Source organism: Protopterus annectens, chromosome 10.part0 (assembly GCF_019279795.1).
Source record: "Protopterus annectens isolate FY-2018-M chromosome 10.part0, PAN1.0, whole genome shotgun sequence".
Classification (NCBI taxonomy): domain Eukaryota; kingdom Metazoa; phylum Chordata; order Ceratodontiformes; family Protopteridae; genus Protopterus; species Protopterus annectens.
In genome coordinates, this window is record NC_056744.1 from 1,790,720,631 (window position 1) to 1,790,734,201 (window position 13,571).

The window sequence follows — 13,571 nt, forward strand, 5'->3', positions numbered from 1 at the left end:
TCACGAAAGCAAACTGCATGGGGTCCAGTATTTGAAGGTTGTCAATGTATTTGTTTATAAGTTCTATGATAATACGTTGCATGGCCTTGCAGATCAGGCTCATCAGACTGATAGGGCGGTAGTTCGTGGGATCCAAGGTGGATCCACCCTTGTGGAGTGGGATAACTGTAGCTGTACACCACTCAGTGGGCACGAAGCCTGAGGTGAGGCTATGATTAAACACGACACTTAAGTGAGGTGCCAGTTCATTTTGGAGTTCATGTAGTACACAGCCTGGGATGTCGTCTGGTCCCATGGATGCTGTATTCTTAGCTTTGGAGAGTGCGTTTTGTACCTGTGTGGCCATTATTACCAGAATTTGGCAATCTTTTGGTATTGAGATGGGCCCTTTAGTGGGTGAGAGGGGGGTGAAGTTTGCACTGAATCGATCTGCTAGGGTATTGGCAATATCCTTGGGATCAGTATATTTAATGCCATTCTGTTGTAGCTCAAAGCAGATCTGAGCATTGCCATTTAGATTCTTGACATAGCTATAGAATGCCTTGTGGCTGTCTTTGGAATCTTTGGCAATTTTATTTTCGTAACTAGCTTTGGAGGATTTTATGAGGGATCTCAGTTTCTTACTGAGGCTGGTAAGGAAGTTTTTTTTGCATCCTGGGATTTTCCTCTTTTCTGCAACAGTTTCTTCCTTTTGTTGTAAAGTATGTTTATGGCAAGGGACCACCAGATTGGCTTCCGTTTTTTGGAGGAGAGCATCTTGGGTCTATTGGGGATGGCACGATTCATGCACAAGTGGATGTGCTCATACAGTGCCTTAGTGTAGGATTCAGCAGTTGAACTTTCAGTTCCCGTCTGCATGGGTGTCATGATGTTTGTCACTTCTGACTTGAGTAGCATGAAGTTGGCTTTGGAGAAGTTTTTTACGGAGGTTTCCTTGCTGGGGGGGTGGGGGTGGGACATGGATTGGCAAGGGTGATTAGCTTATGGTCAGACCTGACCAATGAGGGGATGACCATAAGTGTGGAGCATCGATTTCCCATGTTGGTAATGACCAGGTCTAGGATATTGGAGCCCCTGATGGGACTAAGGATTAGTTGATACAGGGCATTGGAATTTATGAATTCCAAGAACCGTTGGGCAAATATGTTGGTACACGAGTAGTTTTCCCCAGTTAATGGCAAGGTAGTTGAAATCACCCAGTATTAGGGTATTTGGTTGTATCTTAATATTTTCCAGTATGTTTAGAATGGTGTTGAGAATCTTGGGGCATGATGGGGGATCTGTAGCAAGCTACAATTTGGATTGCAGTCTTACCTAGTGTTAGTTGCACCTGGAGAATTTCAGATGCATTGTGTTGGGGAACTAGCCTGGTGTTGTGAATATCCTTGGTGAATATGGACACTCCATCTTTAGTGTTTTGGTCCTGGTTTGGTGGATGAAAAGTGTGGCAAGAGTTGTAGCCTGGTATTGCAGGGGTGCTCTCTGGAGCCTAGAACTAGGTCTCAGTTACTGCACAGATATCGATGTTCTCCATTTTTAGGAGTGCCTCGAGAGAGTGCATTTTGAGGTTTAGACTTCTAGCATTGAGTAGCATTACCTTTAGATTTTGCATGCTTGTACCTGTTACGGTGATGGTTTTGTCCTTTCAACGTTGCCTAAAAAAAGGCACTATAGGGGTGGCATAAGCTTTCGCCAGTAACCTGAATCCCAGGGGCGACAGGTGCAGACCATCTCTGGAAAGCATCGTGGTCTGTCGATCATGTCATCCCAGGCAGGCAGATACTGGATCCCCTTTGACACCAGAAGCTTAGCCAATTGTTGAAGTCAATCATTTTGTCCTTATACTGTGGTATCATTCTGGGCAAAGGCAGGATGCTACTCAGGGATAGGGTCATACCTGCCTGGGCCACATGATCTGAGACCTCTTCCATGTCTCTTTTCATGTAATGCAGGGAGGTACGTCTCAAGTTATTTACTCCAACATGGACAATGACAAAGTCATATTTGTACTTGTTGTGGAGTGACTTGAGTGCATGTGTTATGTGGTGGATCCTGGCACCCGACAGGCAGATGACTGTAATTTTCTCCTTGTTCAGCCTGGTGAGTGGGACATCAGTGTGCCTGACTATAGAGTCACCTATGACTAAAGTGTTGGGTACATTGTCTTGCCTTAAGGGCTGTTGGGTGGCACACTGGTGTTGTGAGCTATGTGTCACTTTGGTTGTGACTGGTGTTTGCGTTTCAACTTTGGAGGTCCTTGTTGCTTGGGCAGGTTACTGTTAAGGGCCTCCACATATGAGGGTTTAGTGTTGCTATGTGTGGGTGTTGGTGGTGTGGGTTTAGAAGGGCTTTGTGTTGCTTGAGGTATAGTGTGGTTGTTAACCTTCTCCTCTTGACTGTCTAGCACAATCTTGGGTGGAGAGAGCTTTGCTTCCAGTTTGGCTATGTAAGTGCATCTCTTGCAGGTTGTAGTGTTGGGTAGTAGGAGGAAAGGGTTGTATGTGTACCTGAGGCAATTACTGCATTGCCCCAGTATGCCCAGATTCACCAGGTGGACAGGAGAAATCACCAGAAGCTGACCCTTGGACATGCCTGGTTTGGTGCTGCATTTTTGTAAAGTACAAGAGCTGTTTTCCCTTACCTTAGCAAGGTACTTTGCAATTATAGGCTGTTTATGATTAATTTCTCCTTATTAACAATGAGAGTCGAGTGCTTGTATCATTTTAAGACTTCCTAGTGCTTTCCAGCAGGAATTAGAGCAAGTGCTAGTCACAGGGATGATTAAAGGTAAGATGAAAAAAATGGTTTATCCTAAACACTGCAGTGTACACAAGAGGAGTTAGATGTAAAAGTAGGTAACTTGAGTTTTACCTGTCTAAAAGTTAAGTTTTAGTGGAGAGTCACTATTTTTAAAACAGCAAGATAGATTGAAAGGGGGTGGTCACTTTTGTATTCTGGCACTGTGGAATACAGTAGGATGGCCAATAAATTTAAAAAGTTGAAGGGGAGTGATTTCACAAAATGATAATTTTGTGCTTAAACAAGCCAGTGAGAGCAGAGAGGAAATGAGGTATATGGTCAAATTAACATAAGGGGAAGGCAAGTAGAAAGACAGTGGTGTTTAAGAACACCACAGTAACCGGGTGGAAGAGTGGGGAAAAATTTCTGCCTGATTCACAACAGACAGAGCTGTGGTCTCTTTTCAAGTTTTAATATGCAGTTAAAAGCAGAATACAAGTAAAACACAAGGTAAATACAACAAATCACAGTATTCAAAATAGAAAAAGACAATAAAGTAATACAACAGATAAAAAACAAACTAATCTTTCCCTCACAGCAAAGTGTAGCAGAGTCTGGGTGAGCCTTTCTAGTAAAAGTCTGAAACTCAAATGTATACCATTATTTTCTGACTTCATTCCTCAACGATTTTCCAGAAAACCAAAATTTTATCAGGGACAGATCAAAAATATGAGGTAAAAATCTGAATATTCTGCACAAATCTGGGCAGTTGAGAGATACGCAGAACAGCAGGATAAAGGGAAGCAGAAATAGTATGTTTATGTGTCTTAGAGCTGTAGCAGAAGATGATTACAGTGTTAAGTAACAAAAGTAGTTATGATGGATATTGTGGGAGTTGTTGAAATCATAACGGTGCCCACTGTGTGCACCTAGGAACTTTCTGAATGAGATGATCCCATAATGTTCCTTTAAAGACAGGGTTTTGGTTTGGGGGGTTCTGGAGGATGGGGTAGGGGAGACAGCCACCCATGCAATAAAATATGTCACACAGGTGAGTTAAACAGGTGTTTACTTCTTGGCATCTAAATGCAAAAAATCATTAAAGTGGATGTTTTAGTAATTGCCATAAATTATAAAACAGAAGTGGTACAAACAGCAGAAAGTCATTTGAAAATAGAGTGGAAGATTAAGATTGTTGCAAAAAAGCCCTGCTATTTTCTTAAGATGCTGATTATGAAACAAGTGCTAACATTTCACAGTGCTTTATTAATGACCGTAATGGGTGAGGGGTGGGGTTCTGCTGATAGATATTGTAAGGCAGTAATGAAACGTATGTCTGTTTATCTAAAATAATCAGTGAGAAGGAAAAAGAAAAGACAAGAATAGAGACAAAACCATAAACTGACAGCAACAAATACATGCTGAGTTACAGACAAGTACTGCTAGTCAGATGAAGGTATTTACTAAAGCAACGCAGAAAAGAGCAGTGGAGATGTCAGGGACCAACAGAAAGACAATGAGAGTTATTGGCTGCGGGGGGATGCCTTGTGCAGTAAGTACACCTATTATGGCTGCTGTAAACATTTGCACAAGACGTCAACAAATACAAAAATTCCTAGGAATCTTTTGTAGCACAAAACCACTAATATGGAATTATAAGTCACGTTTTCATAAGACATTCTAGAAGGTATGCAGCTGCTCCATAATTGTATTCCTTTTCTTCCTCTGTGATTTTTAGATGAGGTGGGCTGTGTCATACCTGAGGAGTGTAAACGTATCTGTGGGACAGAAGTTGGCTGCTCCAATATCGCTTACCCAAAGCTTGTTGTGTCGCTCATGCCGATCGGTAAGGCTGCTTCACTTTATTTTATTTTAAATGTGCTAAAATGTCAGCCTCTCTGAACAACATGCTCTTTGTTAGGGTGAGGGAAGGATTTCATAGACAGTCAATATGCAATAATGCAAATTATTCTATGGCACACAATGTTATAACAAATATACACAGGCGTACAAACATATTAAACAGTTTGGTAACAATGATATAAACATCTTAGAATGAAATGAATGATTCATTCTAAGACGAAAGTGGTAAAACATGGATACACATAATAAAGAGAGCTCACACAGAATTTGAAGAGTTTGCTGTTTCTGTACTTATTTAAGGATAATAAATTTATCCAGATGGCAAAACAATTAACAGAAAATGGAAATCAAAATCTAAACCTACTGTACTTGAAGAAATTAATATTATAAACAAAGATAAAAGAACTGGAATAGAGATCTTTAGAAAAGGGTAGGAGCAAACTACATAGAAAAAATGGAAATTGTACGAACAATACAGACAGAATAATGTTCTGGAGAAGGAGTGAGGTTTAAGGGAAGACAGGAATTGATCGATTTATGTAATGTTGGACCGATGGTTTAAAAATGAACACGTGATGTATAATGTATATAACTAGAAACAAGTTAATATGGTTTGTTTTCTTTTACATAAATGTATGTTTTCTTATGTATTAATTGATAATTTAATAAAGGTGTTAAAAAGTACATTTATCCAGATGGCATTTTTGAAGGACACATCCTGCTACATTTTAGCAGTGTGTTTCAGAGACATGGGGTACAATTCATTACAAAAAATAAAACCAGAATCACTGGTGGTAAGAAGGCCTCAGGCTCCTCACAGGGGGATATCATGATATAAGGGAGCTCCTCACAGGGGTATATCATGATATAAGGGAGCTCCTCACAGGGGTATATCATGATATAAGAGAGCTCCTCACATGGGTATATCATGATATAAGGGAGATGACGACAAGAGCAGAACCTGTTTGCAGCAATGAGCAAACAAAACAAAGCTGGCAGTAAGACAGACCATGCTGGACTGACTTGCATCTTGACTGCCTCTGCAGATCACAGTGGTGGGATTGCCTTGCCCAAGCATGACTCTTGCAGTTCTGCTGCAAACAGATGACAATATTCCCAAATCAGACTGACAAAACTTTGTGAGAATAGGTCTTCCAAAAGTCATAAAGGGAACAAAGAACACCCTGGTTACAGACGCCTTTGAAAACAGTGTTATGGAGTCCTTTACATAACAGAGGACCCCTAGTTTTGTGGGGTCTGTATTAGAAACCCAAAAGCCAAATTACGCAAATACATTTACATCGACACACAAAGGTCAATGTACGGAAAGAGCGAACGACGTAAATGGCGAAAGGGAGAATGCCGAACGTATTTCCTTGGCCAGCAGGGTGATCGTGGGGATGAGGAAATAAATCCTTTTCCCCACTGTAGTGCAGTCTTGGAGTTGGCATATTTAAGAAGGGGGGGTGGGGCTCCCCCCCCTGCAAAAACATTTAGAAAAGTGTTTTAGTTTAGGTTTTTTGAGTTGGGTTTACCTTACTTGTATGGTGCTGTTGCTTCCGGTATGACATTCGGCATTTTCCCTTTCATCATTTACGTTGTTCGCTCTTTTCACACATCGACCTTTATGTGTCGATGAATACATATTCACTTAATTTGGCTTTTGGGTTTCTAATATAAACCCATTTTGTGTGGACTTTCTTGACTGCTACTGAAGTCTGCTGTGTGTTAGTGAGTGACCATAATCAGTGAATGAGTGGCTAAAACCAGTGACTGGGTCCCCATTACTAGTGAGTGGTTAGCCATCATCAGTGAGTGACTGAACATCACCAGTGAAGGGATACCCATCACCAGTGAGTGAGTGATCATCACCAGTGAAGGGATACCCATCATCAGTGAGTGAGTGAACATCACCAGTGAAGGGATACCCATCACCAGTGAGTGAATGATCATCACCAGTGAAGGGATACCCATCATCAGTGAGTGACTGAACATCACCAGTGAAGGGATACCCATCATCAGTGAGTGACTAAACATCACCAGTGAAGGGATACCCATCATCAGTGAGTGACTGAACATCACCAGTGAGTTAAAAAGGTACCAGCACGATGAAACAATGAAGCCACAGAACAAGCCGAGGACATGAAATTTTATTGAACACTAAGGTTGACATGTTTTGAGATAACTACCCATTAACGTAACAAGTTTGCATTTTCGTTTAGAAATACTTCTTCAGATGTGGGCTGGTAAGAAAATACATCCATTAAAACACTAAAAGACATGACATCATTAAAATTCCAACCAATGAGTGTTTACTATATTACATACATATTCATGTTGTATTAAAAACTAAGTTAAAAATAAACTAAAAACATCATAAAAGTAGGTGAAGAAAACTAAAATGTTGAGTGATTTATTAGAATGTTAGCTAAAACCCTTAAAATTGATGAATAGATATGTGTTATTAACAACACATAAAATGAAAATTTCTAATATATTATATAAATTATATGAAAATGAACATTGAATCTTATAAAAATTCCTGTTAATATTTAAATATAAATGCTAGCACGTAAGTAAAAAACAATTGTAAACCTTTTCCTTGGAAAGAAATAATGTTTCAGATTTATGTTACTAAATGTAATTTATAATTTAGCTGATATTAACTTGAGTAAGGGAGCTATGGAAATATGTTCGCTTAAGCCTGGTCAACTGTTAGCTTGTAAAGTCAGTTGCTACCAAAGCTCCCTATACTCAATTTTCTCTTCCCACATGCCACCCAATGCATCCAAATTTACCTTTTCCACTGCAAAAAATAAATAATGAGCTTGTGGACATAACAGTTTGTGCTTATATAAACATTTTCTCTTTCCCATTCTGGATGTCGTACATGTGCTCATATATCCTTCTTCTGAGTTTTCTCTCGGTCTTTCCAATATAAAAAGCCTGACATACTTGACACAAGGCTAAGTATATGAGACCATTAGTATCGCAATTTGAATAACATTTACTTAATAAAGTTATATTTCTAGATGGTACCATTACTTCATCCTTATTCATAATCCACTCACACTGGGAGCACTGCTTTATATAAGCACAAACTGTTATGTCCACAAGCTCATTATTTATTTTTTGCAGTGGAAAAGGTAAATTTGGATGCATGGGGTGGCATGTGGGAAGAGAAAATTGAGTATAGGGAGCTTTGGTGGCAACTGACTTTACAAGCTAACAGTTGGCCAGGCTTAAGCGAACATATTTCCATAGCTCCCTTACTCAAGTTAAGATCAGCTAAATTATAAATTACATTTAGTAACATAAATTTGAAACATTATTTCTTTCTAAGGAAAAGTTTTACAATTGTTTTTTACTTACGTGCTACTATTTATATTTAAATATTAATAGGAATTTTTTAAGATTCGATGTTAATATTCATATAATTTATATAATATATTAGAAATTTTCATTTTATGTGTTTCTAATCATATATATTCATCAATTTTAAGGGTTTTAGCTAACATTCTAATAAATCACTCAACATTTTAGTTTTCTTCACCTACTTTTATGATGTTTTTAGTTTATTTTTAACTTAGTTTTTTAATACAACATGAATATGTATGTAATATAGTAAACACTCATTGGTTGGAATTTTAATGATGTCATGTCTTTTAGTGTTTAAATGGATGTATTTTCTTACCAGCCCACATCTGAAGAAGTATTTCTAAATGAAAACGCAAACTTGTCACGTTAATGGGTAGTTATTTCAAAACGTGTCAACCTTAGTGTTCAATAAAATTTCGTGTCCTCGGCTTATTCTGTGGCTTCATTGTTTCATCGTGCTGGTACCCTTTTCAGGTTCATTGTTTTATTTTGTTGCTGTGCCATTCATTTTTTTGCATCACCAGTGAGTGACTGAAAATCACCAGTGAAGGGACACTCATCACCAGTGAGTGAGGGAAAACCACCAGTGAGTGAGTGAAAATCACCAGCGAGTGACTGAACATCACCAGTAAAGGGACACTCATCACCAGTGAGTGAGGGAACACCACCAGTGAGTGAGTGAAAATCACCAGCGAGTGACTGAACATCACAAGTAAAGGGATACCCATCAGCAGTGAGTGACTGAACATCACCAGTGAAGGGATATTCATCACCAGTGAGTGGCTGCCCAATACTAGTGAGTGAGTGCTCTTCACCAGTTAAGGGACAAAAATCACCAGTGAGTGAGTGAGTAAATGAGTGAGGAACCATCACCAATGAGTTGATGGCCATCAGCAGTGAATGGATGGCAATCACCAGTGAGTGAATGGCCATCCATCACCAGTGAGTGGATGACAATCAGCAGTGAGGGGGTGACCATCATCAGTGAATGGGTGACTGTTGGCAGTTGCTGCATGATCATCAGGTAGTGAGTGAGTGAGTTAATGAGCAATTCTGGTAAACAGATGACTATCATAAATGACTGGATCACCATCACCAGTGAGTGGGTGACCATTGTAAGTGAGGATTGAAGTATATATACTGTACAGTAGGAAATATTTGGTTGCCTTTTATTTTGACCATTTTCATAGAAGACTCCCCTCTTATAATGAACAAAAAAAGGACAGAAATTATATGCTGTCCTCATAACAAATATTACAGCTAGTATAACGCCACAAAAATAAATGTGAACAAACATGATACAGCAGTATGAGAATAATAATAATTCAGCCTATTATATAATATTTCTGTTCCCGTCCCACTCCCTGTCTCATAGTGGTCAATCAATGCATACAGCTACATGCATACTGACAGGCGGAACATTATTCACTCCTTGACAAACGATACATTCCCGGCTCTTACACATTATGAGCTTTGCTCCTGACCAGGCATGAAGTGGTACTCGGGCTTAGTGCTAGACCCCTTATTCTCCCACCAGGATGGGTGAGTCAGCTTCAGCAACTCATTTCTACCCCACCCTGACCCGCTCCTACATGCTACCTGAGCCCACTACTGCAGTTAAGGTTTTATCCTCCTTGGGTGCTTTGGTGGAGACAGCCTTGGTTTTTTTATTAACTCCATGTGCAAGTCAGTAAAGCACAGAAGACTGCTTTTCACTGTTGCATATGATCAGTGGCATAGAATTACTGACTTAATCTTTGACAAAATAATGCTAACCAATCAAATAAATCTCCATGGAAGTGCAATTATGGAATGTGGGGGTACAATGCATATGTTAAACAGAATAACAAGACTGCATGGGTCATCCATCAGTGTTGCATGTGCTGTTATTTTCCACATTATGAATATTCTTGAACAAGTACAATATGTATTGTGCTACCTGCCACATTCAGAGAATTTTACCGCAAGCAGTTCTTACTCTCCCACTGTCTTCTTACAGGGGTAAGAGGCCTGATGTTGGCCGTCATGCTGGCTGCCCTGATGAGCTCCCTGGCTTCCATCTTTAACAGCAGCAGTACCCTCTTCACCATGGACATCTGGACCAAGCTGAGACCAAAGGCAGGAACCAAAGAACTCATGATCGTTGGCAGGTGAGTGGTGTCTTTGTTCCTCCATTTAACCAGCTGCACCAGATTTATCTTAGGCGCTACAGGTGGAGAATAATGGGCATGGCCTGTGCTGAGAGGAATAATGGTCATGGTCTGTGCTGAGAGGAATAATGGGTGTGGTCTGTACTGAGAGGAATAATGGGTGTGGTCTGTGCTGAGTGGAATAATAGGTGTGGTCTGTACTGAGAGGAATAATGGGTGTGGTCTGTGCTGAGAGGAATAATGGGTGTGGTCTGTACTGAGAGGAATAATGGGCATGGCCTGTGCTGAGTGGAATAATAGGTGTGGTCTGTACTGAGAGGAATAATAGGTGTGGTCTGTGCTGAGAGGAATAATGGGCATGGCCTGTGCTGAATGGAATAATGGGTGCGGTCTGTGCTGAGAGGAATAATGGTCATGGTCTGTGCTGAGAGGAATAATGGTCGTGGTCTGTGCTGAGAGGAATAATCGGTGTGGTCTGTGCTGAGAGGAATAATGGTCATGGTCTGCGTCGAGAGGAATAATCAGTGTGGTCTGTGCTGAGAGGAATAATGGGCGTGGCTTGTGCTGAGAGGAATAAAGGGTGTGGTCTGTGCTGAGAGGAATAATGGGCGTGGTCTGTGCTGAGTGGAATAATGGGCTTGGCCTGTGCTGAGTTGAATAATGGGCGTGGTTTGCGCTGAGAGAAAAAAATGGTCGTGGTCTGTCCTGAGTGGAATAATGGTCATGGTCTGTGCTGAGTGGAATAATGGGTGTAGTCTATGCTGAGACATTGGAGAGTGACTTCAGTGTTCAGAGCTGCTGGCCAAACTATTTAAAGTAACACAATTACAGTTAATAGTGATTGTCCTACATCATGTTTGCAACATTCTGCTTTTATACCTCCGTTACTGACCAGCAGCAACAAGGTCCAGTGAGGCGTTGACTGATTTTATGACCACTTTTTGTTTTTCTTTCCATTTTCTTCCTGCTACCCTCCACTGAGAAACATCTAGATTGTTCTTCCTTCCAAACAATGCCATTCATATCTCTATTTGGGGGCTTTACGGCTCTGTCCCATCATTCAATAATAGCACTGTGACATCTATTTCTGTTATACTCTGCAATGGAGAATCCCAGCCATGGTTTATTGTCTCAGTCCTGAGTTATCCTTTTTATATATTTGTATCAAACATCAGCTACAAGAATCCGTACCCAAAATACCATAAAATAACCCACAGTGATGTGACTCAGGCTGCATGGTTAAGTGCCCCCTGCCATTTTTCGCCAATGACCTGTCATTCAACTACCCCCTCCTCATCTCCATACAGCCAGATTTTTCAAATGATGCCTTGCTCTACCCACCATGACAGACTACCCAGAAGCCAGACTCTAGTCTCAAACCCTGGGTGTTGATAGCAGAGATGGAGTATAGTATCTGTATCAGCAGGCCAGCTCAGGGAATTTTAGGAAGTCATCAATAAGATGCCAATAATTCTGCTGTAAACCCATCTTATGAGTAGACTAGCCTGTTCTGGTGTTACCCACTCCACATAACCCTGAGTTCTCTTTAGCTATCACAGCGTAGATGTTACCTTCTCCAGCATCTCTGTAAGTTCATCACCCCATAGGTTCTAGGAAGCTATTAAACTTTGAAATACAGTGCAGCTTCCTGAATTCATAATAAAACCTAATTATTCCATCAGGCGTTGAGACTAATACTACAGAGCTATTCCATTTGCTTTTTGTCTGTCTTATTACTCCGCATCTCAAGCATTTTCTATACCTCGGTCTTCATAGTTTTTCTTTGTGATTCTGCTGTTCTCCAAAGTCATGAGTCTGTCTTTTCCTTTGAGGGATCTCAATGGTGCTGCATCAGGTCTGCTTGACCAGGCAGTTCTGAAAACACTTCTCTGTTTCTTAAAAGAGACACCCTTATATCTTGCTTCTGTGGTTTAGATAATGTGTCATCTGCCTGCACCTTGGGAATATATGTCAGCACTCTTTCATTGCCAGATCTATTTGTTTCTGTTATCAAGCTATCTATAGAGGACTAGATTTCTTTTCAGGATTTCAAGATGTCGACATGATATAGCTGCCATTTTTCTTTTTCTTCTTACCAGTCTATTTAATCCTGTAGTCCCTATCATTTAATTGTTCTAGTATTTAAAATAGACAGTGCTACTTAGCCAAAAAAGTTTTCTGCAAATGGAGCCAAAAGTAACATCTAATTTCCAGCTTTGAATTTGTTGGTCTTTGCATTTCTTTTACACACTCGTTGTATGGCCTGCGTTATTTCCATGTGATCCCTTATAATGTGTATTAATTTCAGTCTATCTTGTGAGCTGCTGCTGTGCTCTATTGTACCTTCAAGTGGGGTTTTCTCTTTTCCCTAAGTCAATAGGTGCCATTCCACAAGGCCATCATAAAATAATTCAAAAGGACTGAGTGCAGTGAACGTTTGTGGTACTTCTCTAATGGCAGTCAACAGGTATACTAGTAACTGGTCCCAGGTTTTACTATCATCTTCAAACACTTTTTTAATATGGATTTCAATGCTCTTTAAAATATTCTAGCAGCCCATCTGTTGGAGATGGTAACTGGGGTTTTAACTGCTTGGTACATTATTTTTGACATAAGTGGAGTCCCATGGTCAGTGAGGGTTTCGTTGGGTATCCTTACCCTTGAAAATACTAGCACTATTCCTTGGCTATTTTATTTTTACTAATTTATAGGAATAATAGCAGGCAAGTGATCATGCGGACCATAAGATACACAGCCATATGCAACTTTACATGGACACACTTAAAAGTTCATGCCTCCCTTTCCAAGCACTTCATAGCACTTGAAAACCCTGGTGCAACCATCTGGTCATTAGGAGTAGCCTTAAAGGTAGCCAAGGTAGTACTCTGCTTGACCTGCAGTGGTAACCCTTTCCATAAGCTGCGGATACATTGAGTTATGAACCTACCTCTCTGGAGAGTTTATTTGTTGGTGTAGACTTAGGTACCCACTGTAGGCATTCATAGTGCTACTGGTTTGCAATGAGGTAAGATGTCAAATGAGATTGGGTCTTCCATGGTTCACAAAGCAAGACACAAGTCACCTTGAAGTAGACCATAGGCTACTGAGTATAAAGAGAACCTTGTCAAGATATGGGAATTGCTGAAGCACTTAAGGCCTTTCATTTTTTTTCATAAGAATTCTTTGGAGCCTTTCCAGTTAAGTGATATGTACATACCGAAAGCTGTTGCGGATAGTCCATCTGAGTAAAACTCTGCATTCAGTGGAGGCCTTGGAAGAAAAGCTCCATAAATTACATTATAAATTTATATCAGACAAAAAGTTCTAAAGATATAAGTATAATAGTAAATGCATTCACTGTTAAATATGTTGGTGGAAGTACAATAAAAACAACATAGAAAAGAGGTGGTACATAGTGTAAAGTTGTAGTGAGAGTGATGA

General features: G+C 40.1%; 1 protein-coding gene across 1 annotated transcript in view; it reads left to right on the forward strand.

The window, feature by feature from the left end:
- SLC5A2 (solute carrier family 5 member 2) overlaps window positions 1-13,571 on the forward strand; it is a 261,601-nt gene that overhangs the window by 161,121 nt on the left and 86,909 nt on the right. Inside the window, exons 9-10 of the mRNA XM_044086616.1 lie at window positions 4,478-4,585; window positions 9,980-10,130. Coding sequence (XP_043942551.1) covers window positions 4,478-4,585; window positions 9,980-10,130 — 259 coding nt within the window. The remainder of the gene's footprint in view (window positions 1-4,477; window positions 4,586-9,979; window positions 10,131-13,571) is intronic.